General features: G+C 41.2%; 2 protein-coding genes across 2 annotated transcripts in view; both read right to left on the bottom strand.

Annotated features, from left to right (window-relative positions):
- Positions 1-17,444, bottom strand: part of MACROD2 (mono-ADP ribosylhydrolase 2) — a 2,010,404-nt gene that overhangs the window by 733,119 nt on the left and 1,259,841 nt on the right. The window lies entirely within an intron of this gene.
- LOC125108574 (nuclear receptor-binding protein-like) lies at positions 13,848-15,761 on the bottom strand. The gene is given in 2 exon segments (XM_047744582.1): positions 13,848-14,426; positions 14,428-15,761. Coding segments are annotated over 2 exon segments (1,608 nt in total). The 5' UTR covers positions 15,663-15,761; the 3' UTR covers positions 13,848-14,053.

Consider the following 17,444-nt stretch of genomic DNA (forward strand, 5'->3'; position numbering starts at 1 on the left):
CAGGCAGAGAGAGAGAGAGAGGGAAGCAGGCTTCTTGCTGAGCAGAGAGCCCGATGTGGGACTCGATCCCAGGACCCTGAGATCATGACCTGAGCCGAAGGCAGCGGCTTAACCCACTGAGCCACCCAGGCGCCCCCAGAGATGGAATTTAAAGCTACTGCAATTGGAGGGATGACCAAAGAAATGGATGGAGATGGAGACATGCCAACATTCGCTAGTCTGGTTGAAGAGGAGGAGGAATCAGGAAAAGGCCTGAGAAGAAGCAATCAGTGAGTTAGGAGGGAAAGCAGGCAGGTGTGGTGTCCAGAATCAGAAGTTGTGCTCAACAGTAGTTAATGCCGCTGGGTGACCAGGGACAAAGAGAATGGGGACTGGATCCCTGGCCTTTGTGAGATGAGGGTCCATGGCTACTTCAGTAACAATAGTGACAGTGGAGTGATGAGGACAAAATCCTGGTTGGGTCAGGACAAAGAGAGATTGAGAGATGGAGTATTGAAGGGAGTAGCAGAGAGAATTTTAGTGTCATGGTGGGAGAAAACAAAGACACAGGGAAAGAGGTAGAGGGCTTTCTGGGGTGTGTGGGGTTTCTTTACATTGTTTTTGTTTTTTATTATTTTTGTTTATGCCCCAAAGGAAGTGACCTTTTTTTTTTCTTTTTTTTTATTCATTTATTTATTTGACAGACAGAGATCACAAGCAGGCAGAGAGAGAGAAAGAGAGAGGGGAAGCAGGCTCAGGGCCAAGCAGAGAGCCCGATGCGGGGCTTGATCCCAGGACCCTGGGACCATGACCTGAACTGAAGGCAGAGGCTTTAACCCACTGAGCCACTCAGGCGCCCCAGGAAGTGACCTTTTAATAAAGGAAGGATTGATGTTTTCATAAAGGAAAGAGGATGATTCTAGGTATAAATTCTATGGGAAGGCAAAGAGGGGGTGATCCAGAGCCCAAGTGGAGTTTCAACGGTTTAGAATAGAAGGAGTGAGACAGTCACCTGAAAGACAGGGAAAATGGTTTTATTAGGAAAATTCAGTAAGCTTCTCTGCTGGAATGATTGCCCTTCCGAGATGTGTAGTCATCAACATGAATTACATCTACTCGGTACAGCTGTATTACATTTTCCAAAAATGCTTGGAAACTCAGTGCCAGGTGTTGTTGGTCAAAGCCAGTTTCAGTTAATAAACTACCCTAGGTTGGGTTTCTCCAGAGGCAAATACTGAGATAAGATTCCAAGGCAAATAATTTAGTTGCATAGGGTCCCAGGAAAGACCACTGGAAAAACTAGGAAAATGAGACAGGGAAGGGAAGGCTACTAAGACAGGATGTATTATCAAGCAGGTTATCACAATGGGAAACTGAGGTTTATTCCCAGTGGAGAACTTCAGGAGATGGTGTAGAACTGCCTCAGAGCTCTTGCCCCTGCAGGGTGAGGAACTGGGCTATTTATCCAAACCCACTTCCATCAGTTTCTTTTTTTTTTTTTTTAAGATTTTTTATTTATTTGTCAGAGAGAGAGGGAGAGAGAGCAAGCACAGGCAGACAGAATGGCAGGCAGAGGCAGAGGGAGAAGCAGGCTCCTGCTGAGCAAGGAGCCCGATGCGGGATTCGATCCCAGGACGCTGGAATCATGATCTGAGCCGAAGGCAGCTGCTTAACCAACTGAGCCACCCAGGCGTCCCTTTCCATCAGTTTCTGGTTATGAGTTGCTCCCAGGGGTCTTCAATTCCCTGACATGCCCAGTCCCATTGTGCATGGGCAGAGTGTGCTGCAAGAAGCACAGAAAGCCCTCAAGCAAAGAGAAGCAGATACTGAGAGTTGGTGGTGAAGTCAGTGGCCCAAAGAGATACAGGAGGAGGACAATCCTGAGAGCACCTATTAAGTGAGCTGAGGGCACCTATTAAATGAGCTGAGAGCCATGTGATATTTTAGCTTGTTTCACTGGTTGGAAGGGAACAAAGTAGGTAAATATTCCCTGTCCTGGTAGCCTGTCAATGAGTTCAGAAACACAAGGGTGAACAGCCACAGAGCTTCCCTTCCTTGTCCTTGTCTTCGGTCTAAAGGGTCGGAACAAGAATAAGAAGTGAACAACCCACATCCCCTACCGTATTTCATTTAATCCTCACACAATGCCTGTGTCAAGGGCACCACTGGCTTCATTTCACAGAAGAAGAAACAAAGACTTGCGAGTTTTTCCAAGACTTGTCCAAGATCAAATCTTTAGCAAATAATAAAACTGGGTGTATCAGGGCTGCTCTCAAACTCCAAAGCCCTGCTCTCAATCTGTGTTCTCAGATAACCAGACCCAGGTGTATCATTTACCTGGTCCTCACCTGTCAGGAAAAAGCCATCAGAGCTTACTCTGGCAATCTCTTTGAAGGACAATTTGTTTGGAGAGTATCCAACACAATATTTCTGGTTTTATTCAGCTATTGTATTTCCTTAATTTGTGGGCAGACTTTTCCAAGTGGAAAAATTATATAAAATAAAATGTTTGAAAAGCATCTCACACTGTGATTGAGTCATTAAAAAGAAGAGTCATTAATAATGCATTGACTTTGATTATACTTTCAGTCACTGGGAGCTGTCAATGGAGAATTACTATTCTCTTTTGACAAAGTCAAAGTCATATAGGGGTCTCTAACAATGCACACAATTGTTCTAGCACTGTAAAAGTGGGAAATTGTTCTCTCATGGAAAATACATTCCAGGGCCAGGGGGCATTGTTAACATTCTGGAAGGGTTGTGGTCCAAGGTTGGGATAGGGTGGGGAGTAGATAGAGAGAATGGAATCTGAAATAAATGAGAAACATCCAGGCAGTTAAAGATGGTTTGGTAAACACCTCCCTTGCCCTCCCTTTGTCGAAGAAGCAACATTCTTTCATCAAATCATTCCAGTATGCTCCTCTATGCTAGTAAATTCTCTATTGATCCTTGTGGTCTGCTTAATTAAAAAGAACGTTGGAATGTAAATGTAGACAGCTTTCAGATCCTAGGATACACACCTTTTTCTTCTCTAAAAACACGAACCCACTGTAACAACCGAATTCTGAAACTGACTCAGGTATTCTGGGCCCAGAGCCAAAGTCCATATGTGTATAGGGAAGAACACTCAGCACTTATTTGGGTGAGTGTATCAACAGGCAATAACTCTCTCAGCCCCTCTCTGGCATCGAGTTTACAGACTACTTAGAAGGGCAAAAGAAGCAATCTGCAGTAAACATTTAAAGGGATGCAGGAGCCCTCGATAACCGGAGGCAGCAGAGGATGACAGAAATCATGGATCTCTTCTCCTGTGTAAGGCATCCAGCAATCAAAACCACAGGACATCAGCCCATGGGGTTCACAGGGCCTCCAGGAGACCAGAAAAATGAAGGCCAAAAAATTTACTGGGCTGAGAAAATCTTCACCCCGACTGAGGCTGCCTTCATTCTGGTCTCAGTGCTGCTGTTGTCATCTGTAAACTTTCAGCATTAAAGAAACACTTTTTTTTTTTTTTTCCTTTTTAACGGAGCTCTGCGGGGATATACTGTGCCAGCACCTCAAATTCATTAAAATTTCATTAACATCCACTCATGGAGTTGCCACTGATTTGCTGCATAGCACTTTCTGATAGCACTGCAGAAAGAGATACATGAGATTTTCTTCTTTGGGATGAGAAACAACCAAATTCCTTTCCAGGCTGGCTGCTTACAGTTTTGTTTGGCCAGGGCAATACCCTCTAAACATCACATGTCCCGGGATCCACTGGGGTCAGACCAGCAAGGAGTCAGATGAATTCTGATGAACTGCTGCTACCATGATGTGATTCTGCCTGGGGGCGTGGCCACCCAGCACCTGCTCTTCTGATTGTTCTCACCTTGTAATGTGGAATGTTTCCAGCATATACAAAATCAGAATTTCATGTATGGCTCTACCCACTTCCCTCTGGCCTGTATTTTTTGAACCAAATGTCGATAATATATGTTGCCTAGATATATTCTGAGTGTATGTTTCTAAATGAGAAAGACTGTTTCCCTTCTTTTAGGAGTGAGGGAGAATCCTAAGTGCAGTGCCACTACTATATCTTGAAACAATTAACAGTAATTCCCTATGTTCACTGAATGCCTTGTTAGTGTTCGAATTTCAAATCGTATCAAAAATTCATGTTTTTAAACATTTTTTGTGTGTACAAAATGAGATCCAAATTTGAATTTTCAATGGAAAGGGTTGGTAAGCCTTTTATGCTTATTTGTTTTGACTACAATAAACACAGTACAATTTAAGTTTTGAAAACTAAACAAATACAATGTATGGGGAATAATTCTGTACAATATCTTTATAGTCATCAAACAGAATGAACAAATGATATTTTGTTGTATTTGCTTCAGATGGGATGTCTTTTTTTTTTTTTAAAGATTTTATTTATTTATTTGACAGAGAGAGATCACAAGTAGACAGAGGCAGGCAGAGAGGGGGGGGGGGGAAGCAGGCTTCCTGCTGAGCAGAGAGCCCGATGTGGGACTCGATCCCAGGACCCTGAGATCATGACCTGAGCCGAAGGCAGTGGCCTAACCCACTGAGCCACCCAGGTGCCCCAGATGGGATGTCTTTTAAGTCTCGTGTTCTGTAGATTAAATTTTTTTTTCTCTCTCTCCTAATTTATATGTTGAGAAAGCTGGGTCATTTTGTCTGTAGGATTTTTCAGTATGGATTTTGTTGGCCCCATGGTGTAATTTGACATGTTCCTCTCTTCTCTGTATTTCATATAAGTTGGTAGTTATATCTGGAGAATTGATCTGAATTTAGATTCAGTTGTTTTAAGGGTTGGGGGTGCTAGACTATTCCGTAAGTAGTAGTAAGTAAGAGACACACTCATGGGTTGTGTGTGTGTGTGTGTGTGTGTGTGTGTGTGTGAGAGAGATGTTGGTAACCATAGATGAGCAATTGCCTCTAGTTTTTAATTCATTAAGGTTGCAAAATTGTGACTGCGTCCTCCTGTTGTCACTCTCACTTGTTAAAGAACACTTCTGTAAAGAGAAACTTCTCTCCCTCTAGTCTTTGGTCACCAGGTCCAGCATCTGGTTTTCCCAGCCACATAAAATCACACAATTCCCTTCTCAGAACCATTTCAGCAGAATGTGGACTTGGGAAGAAAGGAAAAGCAGAAAGGTTTGTTGTTCTTGATGTTGTTTTCTTTTTCCAACTTGTGTTGTGATGATGTGTATTTGACATTCAGAAGTGATAAAGAGTGTCAGTATATTGTACAGCTGAAACTAATACAACACGGTATGTGAATTATACTGGAATTTAAAAGCTACAAGGTCCCTGTAGCTTTAGAAAACATAGAAATACTTTGTCTTCAAATAGTAAGTATAGATATGAAAGGCAAAATGTTATAAAACTTAATTCATAATGCAGCAGTGAGTTATAATGCCAAACTAATTACAAATCTTTGGATAAAAATGTACTTCTAAATCACCGAAAGCATTACATATGAGGTATGGACAAAGGCTGGGGATATGTGTGTTACCTGTTTTCAAGTCATCTGTAGGGTTTCCATGTGACGAGTACATTTTATTCTATGTAACCTGTAAAAGTAGAATTTTGGCAAGAGTAGCTGAGAAAGAGATTGGGGCTTAGTTTAAGTCTAAGTAAGAGTCTCATAGCAGTACTTCTTGATTATAGGAACGTTCTGCTTCAGGAGGTACAGTAAGGGCATGTCCATAATAACTTGGGAGCAGGAAATGGCGGCATCTGAGACCTCACCAAATTAGATAATATGTAAGTTCCCTTCCAACTCCAATGCTAATGTTTCTACAAAATTGAAATCCATAAGCAAAGGGGGGAAAGAAACCTCCCACTAAAATTAAAAAGTTGAATCAAAGAATTAAATCAAGAAAAAAAAATAGTAAAACCATGTAAATGGATATAACACATGCGCAAAGATGTTGACTAACACCTATTATGTCAGTTATTTTAATGTAGTTTATAATAATGATACAGTATTTTATGACTATAACTAATTATGGAGCTAAGGGCACTGAAGTTAAATGATTTGCCTAAGGTCATAAAGCAGTTAGTATTTTCATCAGGAATTAGAAGCCAAGTTCCTCTGAGCTATGTTCCTTTGGTTTTACATCTGCTTTGCCCCATGCTCCAAATCATGAGTATAAAAGGTTGACTTTGTTTATTCATCAAAACTCATTGCAAGGAAATCAAGGCCTTAAATGATACACTGGACCAGATGGACATCACAGATATATTCAGAACATTTCATCCCAAAGCAACAGAATACACATTCTTCTCTAGTGCACATGGAACATTCTCCAGAATAGATCACATTCTTGGTCCTAAATCAAGTCTCAACTGGTATCAAAAGATTGGGATCATTCCCTGCATATTTTCAGACCACAATGCTCTGAAGCTAGAACTCAATCACAAGAGGAAATTTGGAAAGAACCCAAATACATGGAGACTAAACAGCATCCTTCTAAAGAATGAATGGGTCAACCAGGAAATTAAAGAAGAATTGAAAAAATTCATGGAAACAAATGATAATGAAAACACAACAGTTCAGAATCTGTGGGACACAACAAAGGCAGTCCTGAGAGGAAAATATATAGCAGTACAAGCCTTTCTCAAGAAACAAGAAAGGTCTCAGGTACACAACCTAACCCTACACCTAAAGGAGCTGGAGAAAGAACAAGAAAGAAACCCTAAACCCAGCAGGAGAAGAGAAATCATAAAGATTAGAGCAGAAATCAATGAAATAGAAACCAAAAAAACAATAGAACAAATCAACGAAACTAGGAGCTGGTTCTTTGAAAGAATTAATAAGATTGATAAACCCCTGGCCAGACTTATCAAAAAGAAAAGAGAAAGGACCCAAATAAATAAAATCATGAATGAAAGAGGAGAGATCACAACGAACACCAAAGAAATACAGACAATTATAAGAACATACTATGAGCAGCTCTACGCCAACAAATTTGACAATCTGGAAGAAATGGATGCATTCCTAGAGACATATAAACTACCACAACTGAACCAGGAAGAAACAGAAAGCTTGAACAGACCCATAACCAGTAAGGAGATTGAAACAGTCATCAAAAATCTCCAAACAAACAAAAGCCCAGGGCCAGACGGCTTCCCGGGGGAATTCTACCAAACATTTAAAGAAGAACTAATACCTATTCTCCTGAAACTGTTCCAAAAAATAGCAATAGAAGGAAAACTTCCAAACTCATTTTATGAGGCCAGCATCACCTTGATCCCAAAACCAGACAAGGATCCCAACAAAAAAGAGAACTACAGACCAATATCCTTGATGAACACAGATGCAAAAATTCTCACCAAAATACTAGCCAATAGGATTCAACAGTACATTAAAAGGATTATTCACCACGACCAAGTGGGATTTATTCCAGGGCTGCAAGGCTGGTTCAACATCCGCAAATCAATCAATGTGATACAACACATTAATAAAAGAAAGAACAAGAACCATATGATACTCTCCATAGATGCTGAAAAAGCATTTGACAAGGTACAGCATCCCTTCCTGATCAAAACTCTTCAAAGGGTAGGGATAGAGGGCACATACCTCAATATTATCAAAGCCATCTATGAAAAACCCACCGTAAATATCATTCTCAATGGAGAAAAACTGAAAGCTTTTCCGCTAAGGTCAGGAACACGGCAGGGATGTCCGTTATCACCACTGCTATTCAACATAGTACTAGAAATCCTAGCCTCAGCAATCAGACAACAAAAGGAAATTAAAGGCATCCAAATCGGCAAAGAAGAAGTCAAACTATCACTCTTTGCAGATGATTTGATACTATATGTGGAAAACCCAAAAGACTCCACTCCAAAACTGCTAGAACTTGTACAGGGATTCAGTAAAGTGTCAGGATATAAAATCAATGCACAGAAATCAGTTGCATTTCTCTACACCAACAACAAGACAGAAGAAAGAGAAATTAAGGAGTCCATCCCATTTACAATTGCACCCAAAACTATAAGATACCTAGGAATAAACCTAACCAAAGAGACTAAGAATCTATACTCAGAAAACTATAAAGTACTCATGAAAGAAATTGAGGAAGACACAAAGAAATGGAAAAATGTTCCATGCTCCTGGATTGGAAGAATAAATATTGTGAAAATGTCTATGCTACCTAAAGCAATCTACACATTTAATGCAATTCCTATCAAAGTACCATCCATTTTTTTCAAAGAAATGGAACAAATAATCCTAAAATTTATATGGAACCAGAAAAGACCTCGAATAGCCAAAGCAACATTGAAAAAGAAAGCCAAAGTTGGTGGCATCACAATTCCGGGCTTCAAGCTCTATTACAAAGCTGTCATCATCAAGACAGCATGGTTCTGGCACAAAAACAGACACATAGATCAATGGAACAGAATAGAGAGCCCAGAAATGGACCCTCAACTCTATGGTCAACTCATCTTCGACAAAGCAGGAAAGAATGTCCAATGGAAAAAAGACAGCCTCTTCAATAAATGGTGTTGGGAAAATTGGACAGCCACTTGCAGAAAAATGAAATTGGATCATTTCCTTACACCACACACGAAAATAGACTCAAAATGGATGAAGGATCTCAATGTGAGAAAGGAATCCATCAAAATCCTCGAGGAGAACACAGGCAGCAACCTCTTCGACGTCAGCCGCAGCAACATCTTCCTAGGAACATCACCAAAGGCAAGGGAAGCAAGGGCAAAAATGAACTTTTGGGATTTTATCAAGATCAAAAGCTTTTGCACAGCAAAGGAAACAGTGAACAAAACCAAAAGACAACTGACAGAATGGGAGAAGATATTTGCAAATGACATATCAGATAAAGGGCTAGTGTCCAAAATCTATAAAGAACTTAGCAAACTCAACACCCAAAGAACAAATAATCCAATCAAGAAATGGGCAGAGGACATGAACAGACATTTCTGCAAAGAAGACATCCAGATGGCGAACAGACACATGAAAAAGTGCTCCATATCACTCGGCATCAGGGAAATACAAATCAAAACCACCATGAGATATCACCTCACACCAGTCAGAATGGCTAAAATTAACAAGTCAGGAAATGACAGATGCTGGCGAGGATGCGGAGAAAGGGGAACCCTCCTACACTGTTGGTGGGAATGCAAGCTGGTGCAACCACTCTGGAAAACAGCATGGAGGTTCCTCAAAATGTTGAAAATAGAACTACCCTATGACCCTGCAATTGCACTGCTGGGTATTTACCCTAAAGATACAAACGTTGTGATCCGAAGGGGCACGTGCACCCGAATGTTTATAGCAGCAATGTCTACAATAGCCAAACTATGGAAAGAACCTAGATGTCCATCTACAGACGAATGGATAAAGAAGAAGTGGTATATATACACAATGGAATACTATGCAGCCATCAAAAGAAATGAAATCTTGCCATTTGCGACGACGTGGATGGAACTAGAGGGTATCATGCTTAGCGAAATAAGTCAATCGGAGAAAGACAACTATCATATGATCTCCCTGATATGAGGGAGAGGAGATGCAACATGGGGGGTTGAGGGGGTAGGAGAAGAGTAAATGAAACAAGATGGGATTGGGAGGGAGACAAACCATAAGTGACTCTTAATCTCACAAAACAAACTGAGGGTTGATGGGGGGAGGGGGTTGGGAGAGGGGGGTGGGGTTATGGATATTGGGGAGGGTATGTGCTATGGTGAGTGCTGTGAAGTGTGTAAACCTGGCGATTCGCAGACCTGTACCCCTGGGGATAAAAATATATGTTTATAAAGCTGTAAAAAAAAAAAAAAAAGAAAAAAGAAAGGATGAATCCCCAAGTTTTGTAGCAACATGGATGGGACTGGAAGAGATTATGCTGAGTGAAATAAGTCAAGCAGAGAGAGTCAATTATCATATGGTTTCACTTATTTGTGGAGCATAACAAATAACATGGAGGACAAGGGGAGATGGAGAGGAGAAGGGAGTTGAGGGAAATTGGAAGGGGAGGTGAGCCATGAGAGACTATGGACTCTGAAAAACGATCTGAGAATTTTGAAGGGGTGGGGGGTGGGAGGTTGGGGGCACCAGGTGGTGGGTATTGGAGAGGGCACGGATTGCATGGAGCACTGGGTGTGGTGCAAAAATAATGAATACTGTTAAGCTGAAAAAATAAAAAAACTAAAATCTCAAAAAAAAAAACTCATTGCAAAACACATTGCAAAAAAAAAAAAAGCTAATACTGGGTGAATGATAAAGCAAAGGAGATAAGTGGAACAAATATTTCTTAAATATACTCTCTACACTGGGTCATATGCTGGACCTTTGCATGTGCTATCTCATTTTTTTGCATAATAACTACAGGAGGTGGGTATTAATGTCATCTTCACTTGACAGACAAGAGAAGTTAATTAGCTTGCTTAAGGCTATACAATTTGAGAGGATCAGAGTTGGAATTTGTCACCTGGATTGTAAAACTAGTCCAGATTATTTCAATTAAAGTATTCAGAAAAGTTAGAGAAAAGCTGTGTGGACTCAAGAGACCTGGCACTTTATCCAGTGATCACAGGGATTTTTTTTTTTTTTTGAACTTCTTGTGATTCTCTTTGCCTATTTATAACATACAGATAGCTTTATTTGAATCATAATGAATTAGTTATCATTGGTAGTGATATAATTAATAGTGTCTAATTCATAGACATTCCACTATTCTATTATTTTGGAAATAAAAGTGATTTATATGTTTTGAGCACATGAGATTAGAAATTAATTTTGATGAATACCAGATGTGCTGGCTGCATCCTCCACAAAGTTTTCCCTTTTTTGGTCATGAAACTGTCATGAACGCCTTTAAACTAATAACACTATCCCATTTCCTGTGCACCTGCAAAAGAGTCTGACAATATATTTTTTTAACGAATTTGAACTTCTTTTTAATTTGCTTAAATGGATCTATACTATTCATGTCTTGTAGGCACAGGGCAAAACTGATGTAGGAGATGGAAGAGAATACAGTTATTTTAAAGTTTTTTGTTTTTTTTTTAAGATTTTATTTATTCATTTGTCAGAGAGAGAGGAGCAAGAGTGAGCACAGGCAGAAAGAGTGGCAGGCAGAGGCAGAGGGAGAAGCAGGCTCCCTGCCAAGCAAGGAGCCCGATGGGGAACTCGATCCCAGGATACCGGGATCATGACCAGAGCTGAAGGCAGCTGCTTAACCAACTAAGCCACCCAGGCGTCCCAGAATACAGTTATTTTGAAAGAATGGGGGTTCAATTAATAATTCTTTGACAATTTCAAATACTATGCCAAGTTAGTATTCTGTCAATGGATAATATCAGCTGTTTATCATGGAACTACTATGTGTTGTGCTGATTTGGGTATATAAGGAATGTTACCTACATCACTCCTGGGACAACAGCAAAGGTCAGCCAGCTGTACTCAATTATGCCATCACTGGGAACTTGTCAACTTCTCCTTATTGTTTCATCTCTCAGGTCAATTTGGTTTAGATGAGTTTTTCACATAGGACACTTTATGAAGCAACTAAACAGTTAGCTTAATTTGCCTTTAAATCAGAAATCCTGGAGATGGAACTGAAAAGGCTAGCTGATGGAATTTGCCAGCATTAGTGACTCCCAGGGAGCTGAATTCACAACTTAATTTGCAACACAACACTCACTTATTAATCTGGCTGCCTGGAATGTCCGCTATTTTTCTCTACTTCTCAGCAATTCCCTCTTCAACCTACTGCTCTGTCTTCCCAGCAGCAACCAAAACTCACTGCACTTAGCCTATCATTTCACGTTTTCATTTTACTGCAAATATATTTTATGTATCTGTCTCTCCAATTATAGTTTGTAGGGATAGCATATTATTTTCTTCAGCATCTGCCCCAGCACCTAAGAACTGAAATGAATGAGTGGATGAATGGCTGGATGGATGGATGAGTGTCTTGCAATATGATTTCAGAGTCTCCAACCTACTCAAATCACAGCCCCTTCCTTTGCAGTGAGGCTGGAAAAAGTTAAATGTGACAACCGAACAGAAGAGACCTGGATTTGTAATGCTGGCTTGTACCTTGCTAGTACTTTCACCAATAAATGAACCTGTTGCGATTTCACTGTTTTGTGCAGTCCTTAACAGCCTTTCAATACCTTTGTTTTAATGGCTCAAAGGAAGTTGTTACAATGTTTGCAATGAATGCAAATCATGGATCCATAATCCTAAATGTCTCATAAAGAAACTTGCTAAACAGTTATTGTACCTATACAATAGTGTCTCTTATGAAATCCCAATGAATCAGCTTTAAACAAAACCATTCTCGCCCAAATATGCAATGTGCAATTTTATGAGAAACTGAACTGGCTTTTACCTCCCCTCCCCCAGCCCCAACACCCTGCATTATGGAAGAAAAGCCAGAACACAGAAAATGACACTTGTAAAAACTGACATTCCAAAGTAAACAATGCTTATTTCAGCTAGATAGTAAAGACTTTCAATTTAATTTATTCTGTCCAATGGGTACATCTTGAGAGGAGAAAATTACAGCCTCATGGACTCCAAAGCAATCACAGAGATTATTTGAAAATATGTTACATTTAAGAAAAAATAACATCTTGCCCTTGTCTTATATTTTAAAGTATACTTATATTTTAAAGTATACAAATGAAAACCTATTCATATTTGTATCATCTGATCTCATCCTCATAATAGCCCTATGATGCTGGGTTCTTGCTATTGTTGTCACATTACAGTCGAGTAAACAGATCTGGACAATATCTGGCTCAGGAATTTTATCACCCTCCTCCCAAGAGCTCAGGCGGGAAACCTACAATCTTGTCCTCTCCATCTTGAAGCTATTTGACATCAAATCAGTTACTCTTTGCTTAAATTACTTTCATATTTGTCTTCTTTTTTCTACCCCCATTGCTATTGCTTTAGACTTTGTCTCACACAATACCCAGTCCATAGCAGGCATTCAGTGAATATTTGTTGGGGGTGGTTGGAAGGGAGGAAATCAGTGAATGAGTGAGTCGGTGAATCCTTTGAGCTGGGAGGTTACAATAACCCCTTAGTAGCTACCTTGCCTCTTGTTTCAGAATCTTCCAAATAACCCTCCACATGCCCACAAGAGTGATATTTTTACCATATACACTTGATATATATTATTCCTGTGATTAATAATCCACATTTGATAGCAAGAAAAAAATAATAAAGCCTCATTTGATCAAGAAAATGGCTTTCCAAGATCTGCCTCTGATTACCTGTTTAGCTCTATCTCCTGCTACTTCCCTTGTCCTTTGTCATTATTCCATATTGAAGTGGAAACAAGTCGTGCTCTTATGTGTACCATGTCCTCATACCCTCATCTGTGCTACTTTCACTGAGTACAACAAGTTTTCCCTCATGCTAACAAGGAAACCTAGAAGATCCTTCCCTTGGGAGATCATTGACTTTGAATGCATGATTTTATTGCATTGTATGTATTTTCTTACATGAATATTTCTTACATGGCTACATAAAATTCTTAGAAGCTAGGTCATCTCTTTTTAAAAATCCTCTCATCATTACTACCACATGCCTGATATAGCATAATGGTGGGGCTGATTTTTTTTTTTTTTTTTTTTTTTAGCAAAAAGTAGACTTTTATTACAGCAGCAACTGAGGCGAATCGAATGGCCCCCCAGGGCCACCACTGCAGCACCACCCTTCTCTCCCGCCCCGTCCGCCCCAGCGGGATTGTAGAATTCAGCTCCCCCAGTGCCCGTGGGCCTCCTTTCCACACAGGCTGGGCGGGAGCCGCCAGATCAGCTACTAGCCCCCAACTAGAAGGCGGCTGCTGAGAAGGCCCAGGCCCACGTCTGTGCAAAACAAGTAAACAAAGTGCAGAGGGGAGGAAGAGAAGGGGAAGGGGGAGGGTGATGCTCAGAACCAGGGAGCCCCAAAGCCCTCCTGAATAATAAAGGAGAGAGGGGCTTCACAGGGTAATACTGACTGGGGGGAGGGGGCAGGAAGGCTGCTGCCATCTAGTGACGGCCACAGCTCTGATTAGGGGCCTGGCCCAAGGGAGCTCTAAGAGGAGACGGTGACAGCGGCTGAGTTGAGGGTGCTGTTCCTGGCAAAATTGAACTTGTTCAGGGTCTCCTCTAGCAGAGAAGTCAGTCGGCTCTGGTCAGCCTCGCTAATGAAGCCCAGCTGCACCAGCTCGGCTGCCAACTTGGGGATGTTCTCATTTGGCATTAGGTCACAGCTCAGGTGCCGGTTGAGTTTGTCCTCCAGCTTCAGAAGAAGCGTCAGATGGTGTTTGACTCCCTCCTCCACTGACTCGATGTTGCACTGCATCAGCACCACCTTGCGGGTTTCCACCTCAGCTGGTTCAGGTGTTGGAGTCTTGACAGAGGGGGGCACAACAGGTGATGTCACCTCCTCCTGCTGTGGCTTGCTGGGGCCGAGGTAGCCCAAAGGCTGTCAAGGGGTAGATCCCATTCCTGACATCTTCAAGGAATTTATCCAATTCCAGAGCTGGTGACTGAGAGTACAAAGTCTGAACTGGTTCTCTTCCTGGTCCTGCAGGGATTTCAGCCAGTACAGCACTGGTATCCATGTTTTTGGTGATCTCCTCCAGAGCATTCTCTGGGATCATGTGTTGGTGTCCCACAATGCAGTGGGCAGCAAGGAGTTTGAGTGAGGGCACTTCAAACAATGCTGGGTGGAATAGAAGTTCTCTGGCTGTTGGTCTGCGAGCAGGCTCAGAATGCAGGCACTTTTGAATGAACTCTCTCTGTAATGGGTCTTCTAGAAGCTGAATGGCACTGCTGATAGCTTCCTGTGGCACATATGAGGACTCTCCATTGCCCTGAATCTCCAGCACTGCCATCTCCAGTGCACACATGCCAAAGGAGTAGATGTCCACTGCTGTTGTCACATTAGTGACTTCTCCATACTCTGGTGCAAAGAAGTGTAGATTCTTCTGCTCTTCCCGACAAGTCTTCACATGATTGTTGATAGTGTCAGGAGCCACAGAGCCAATCTTGATGAGTCCGTTGTGCTGGATGAAGATGGTGTCACAGGTCAGGTTCCCATGGATGATGGGGGGGTCACAGGAGTGCAGGTAGCTAAGGGCAGAGAGGATTTGTGTGCACCAGCGCTTCCAAGCCTTTTCATTCATAGTCTTGTGGTTCTTTTTGGTCTTCTTCAAAAACTGCTTAAGACTCCCGGATGACATGTATTCTGTGATAAAAATGACCCTGGCCTTGTTCTCTTTAATGTCAGCCCAATACTTGTGAAACTTAACAATGTTGAGATGTTCCAACTGAATCAGATTATCAAACACAGCACGGACTTTTTCCTCCTGCAGCTTGTAGTTCTTGCGTTCAGAGAACTGGACCTCATTCCACACAACCTCTACACCCTCCTCTGTATCCATGGCCAGGTATGCACTATCAATACCTGGTACGTTCCGCTGATTCACCTCTTCTCGCCTCTTCTGCCACCGCCCACATGGTGACTCTTCCAAGATCTCAGACTCATCTTCACTTTCTTCTTCTTCCTCTGGGGAAGCAGCTGAGGTCGTGGAGGTCACAGGAGGTGACACTGATGTGAGGCCAGGAGCTGAGGATGAGGATTCTACCTTTGGGTCTGAGCCGCTACTGACTACTGTCTGGGACTCCCCCTCCGACATGCTGGAACGAACACTCAGGCCTCCCGACTCCGCTCCCCGCAGCCTGCGCTTCAGCTCCAGCTCGGGTTCGGGGCCGCGGACCAGAGAGCGGTGGGGCTGATTTTTAAAAGCTAGTTGGAAAAGAATGAATGAATGAGTATAGTCCAGTGGTATATCTATGACTTGACTACTCAATGTCTCCTTTTTCAGGAAACTACTCTTCCTTTATTTCATATTCATTCTCTTTTGACCATATGATTTAGCACTGGTCCTGGGAGAGTCAGACACAGACTCAGTCCTAGCCAATCAAAGCACAATGTTCTCTATTCCTAGCTTCAGGGATTCATTCTAAGATGAACTGCTGGCCTGAACAGGACCCATCAGTCTTCACTCGGACTTTAGTCAAAAGTGTCAGAAAGAGTTTCTGTCTTCTTCCAAGACCCCTGGTTCTGAAGATCAAAGAATGTAAAGCTGCCGTTCTGCCCACTATGTAGAGAGAGCTTGCCTGACAATGAAGCCTGCACTGAGAAAAGCAAAGCTGAGACATGGAGAGACTGACACAGGTGGTCTGGTTGGGGCAACTTGTTCTTGCCAGCCTTGCCACCAGTCCTTAAAATTTCATACATGAGCCAATTTAGTCCCTTTTTCTTTTCTTAAGTGAGTTTGGGTTGGATTTCAGTCACACTTGCAACAGAAAAAGCTTTGATTAATGCAGGGCTCAAGATAGGAAAAAAAAAAAAAAGTTAATCAAAGAGCAAATCAAACCAGGGCATCCAACTCCATAAAACATGTCCTTTCTACCCCAAACCACCATCTTTATATTTTTAACAGCAAGTTGGGATGAAAATATTTACAACACAGAGTGCTCCTGATTTTTCATTTCCCTAAAATGAAATTTTGAATGAGTATGCTGAACACTTCAGAACTCAAAGAAATACAGACAGAAGAATAGTAGTTTAAAATGACAAAAGCTAATAGTACCTTAATTATAAAAGCATTATTGGATATTTTATAATAAAGCACATTTAATAAGACAGAATTAATGAGAATGTGTAATTGTCCAAAACTTAGGCAAGAACAAGGAACTCTTTAGCTGTTGCAAAAGAGAATGAGCAAGAATAGGAAAGGAAACTATGAATTCCTTCTACTCTTGAGGGTGATTTCCCATCTCAGCTTTCTGCTTCCACTGCAGACTTCACTGTCTATCACTAGTGGAGAGTGAATGGGAATTTATGTCTATCATAAAATGCTGTCCAATAGGTAGTTTTATAAGATTTATATACATACATTAAGTCACTCTGTCCTTTGCCATGTACCTCCAATAAACCTTGTGGTTCTCCCTCATCATTTCACACCAAATGAAAAGTGGTAATATTACCAGATTTGCAGTTAATTATCATGAAATACGACTCTTAATGATTTAACATCTTTGTTAAGAAGCCATGGTAACATGGAGCACAATGCTGGAAAACATCATTACAGCTATCATTTATCCATGACATTTACATTTTGTTCACGGTCCAAAAAAAAAAAAGTAATTGACAAAGCACATCTATACAATATTTACTGAGAAAATATCTTGCTCTCATGCTGCCAGTTAGTTTAGCTTATTGAAGTTTTTTTTTTTTATAGGGTCTAACTTTTCTTATCCTTTTTAATGACCTTGAAAGTGAGTTACGTTTCCTTCCCTTTAAATCGAATTTATGGGGAAATAATCCTCCCTTGACAAAGGAGTTCTAAATTGATAAAAGAGAGTTGCTTCATATTCTGTTTCCCTGATGAGCCTCTATGTTCTATGAGAAT

This window comes from Lutra lutra, chromosome 9 (assembly GCF_902655055.1).
Source record: "Lutra lutra chromosome 9, mLutLut1.2, whole genome shotgun sequence".
Classification (NCBI taxonomy): domain Eukaryota; kingdom Metazoa; phylum Chordata; class Mammalia; order Carnivora; family Mustelidae; genus Lutra; species Lutra lutra.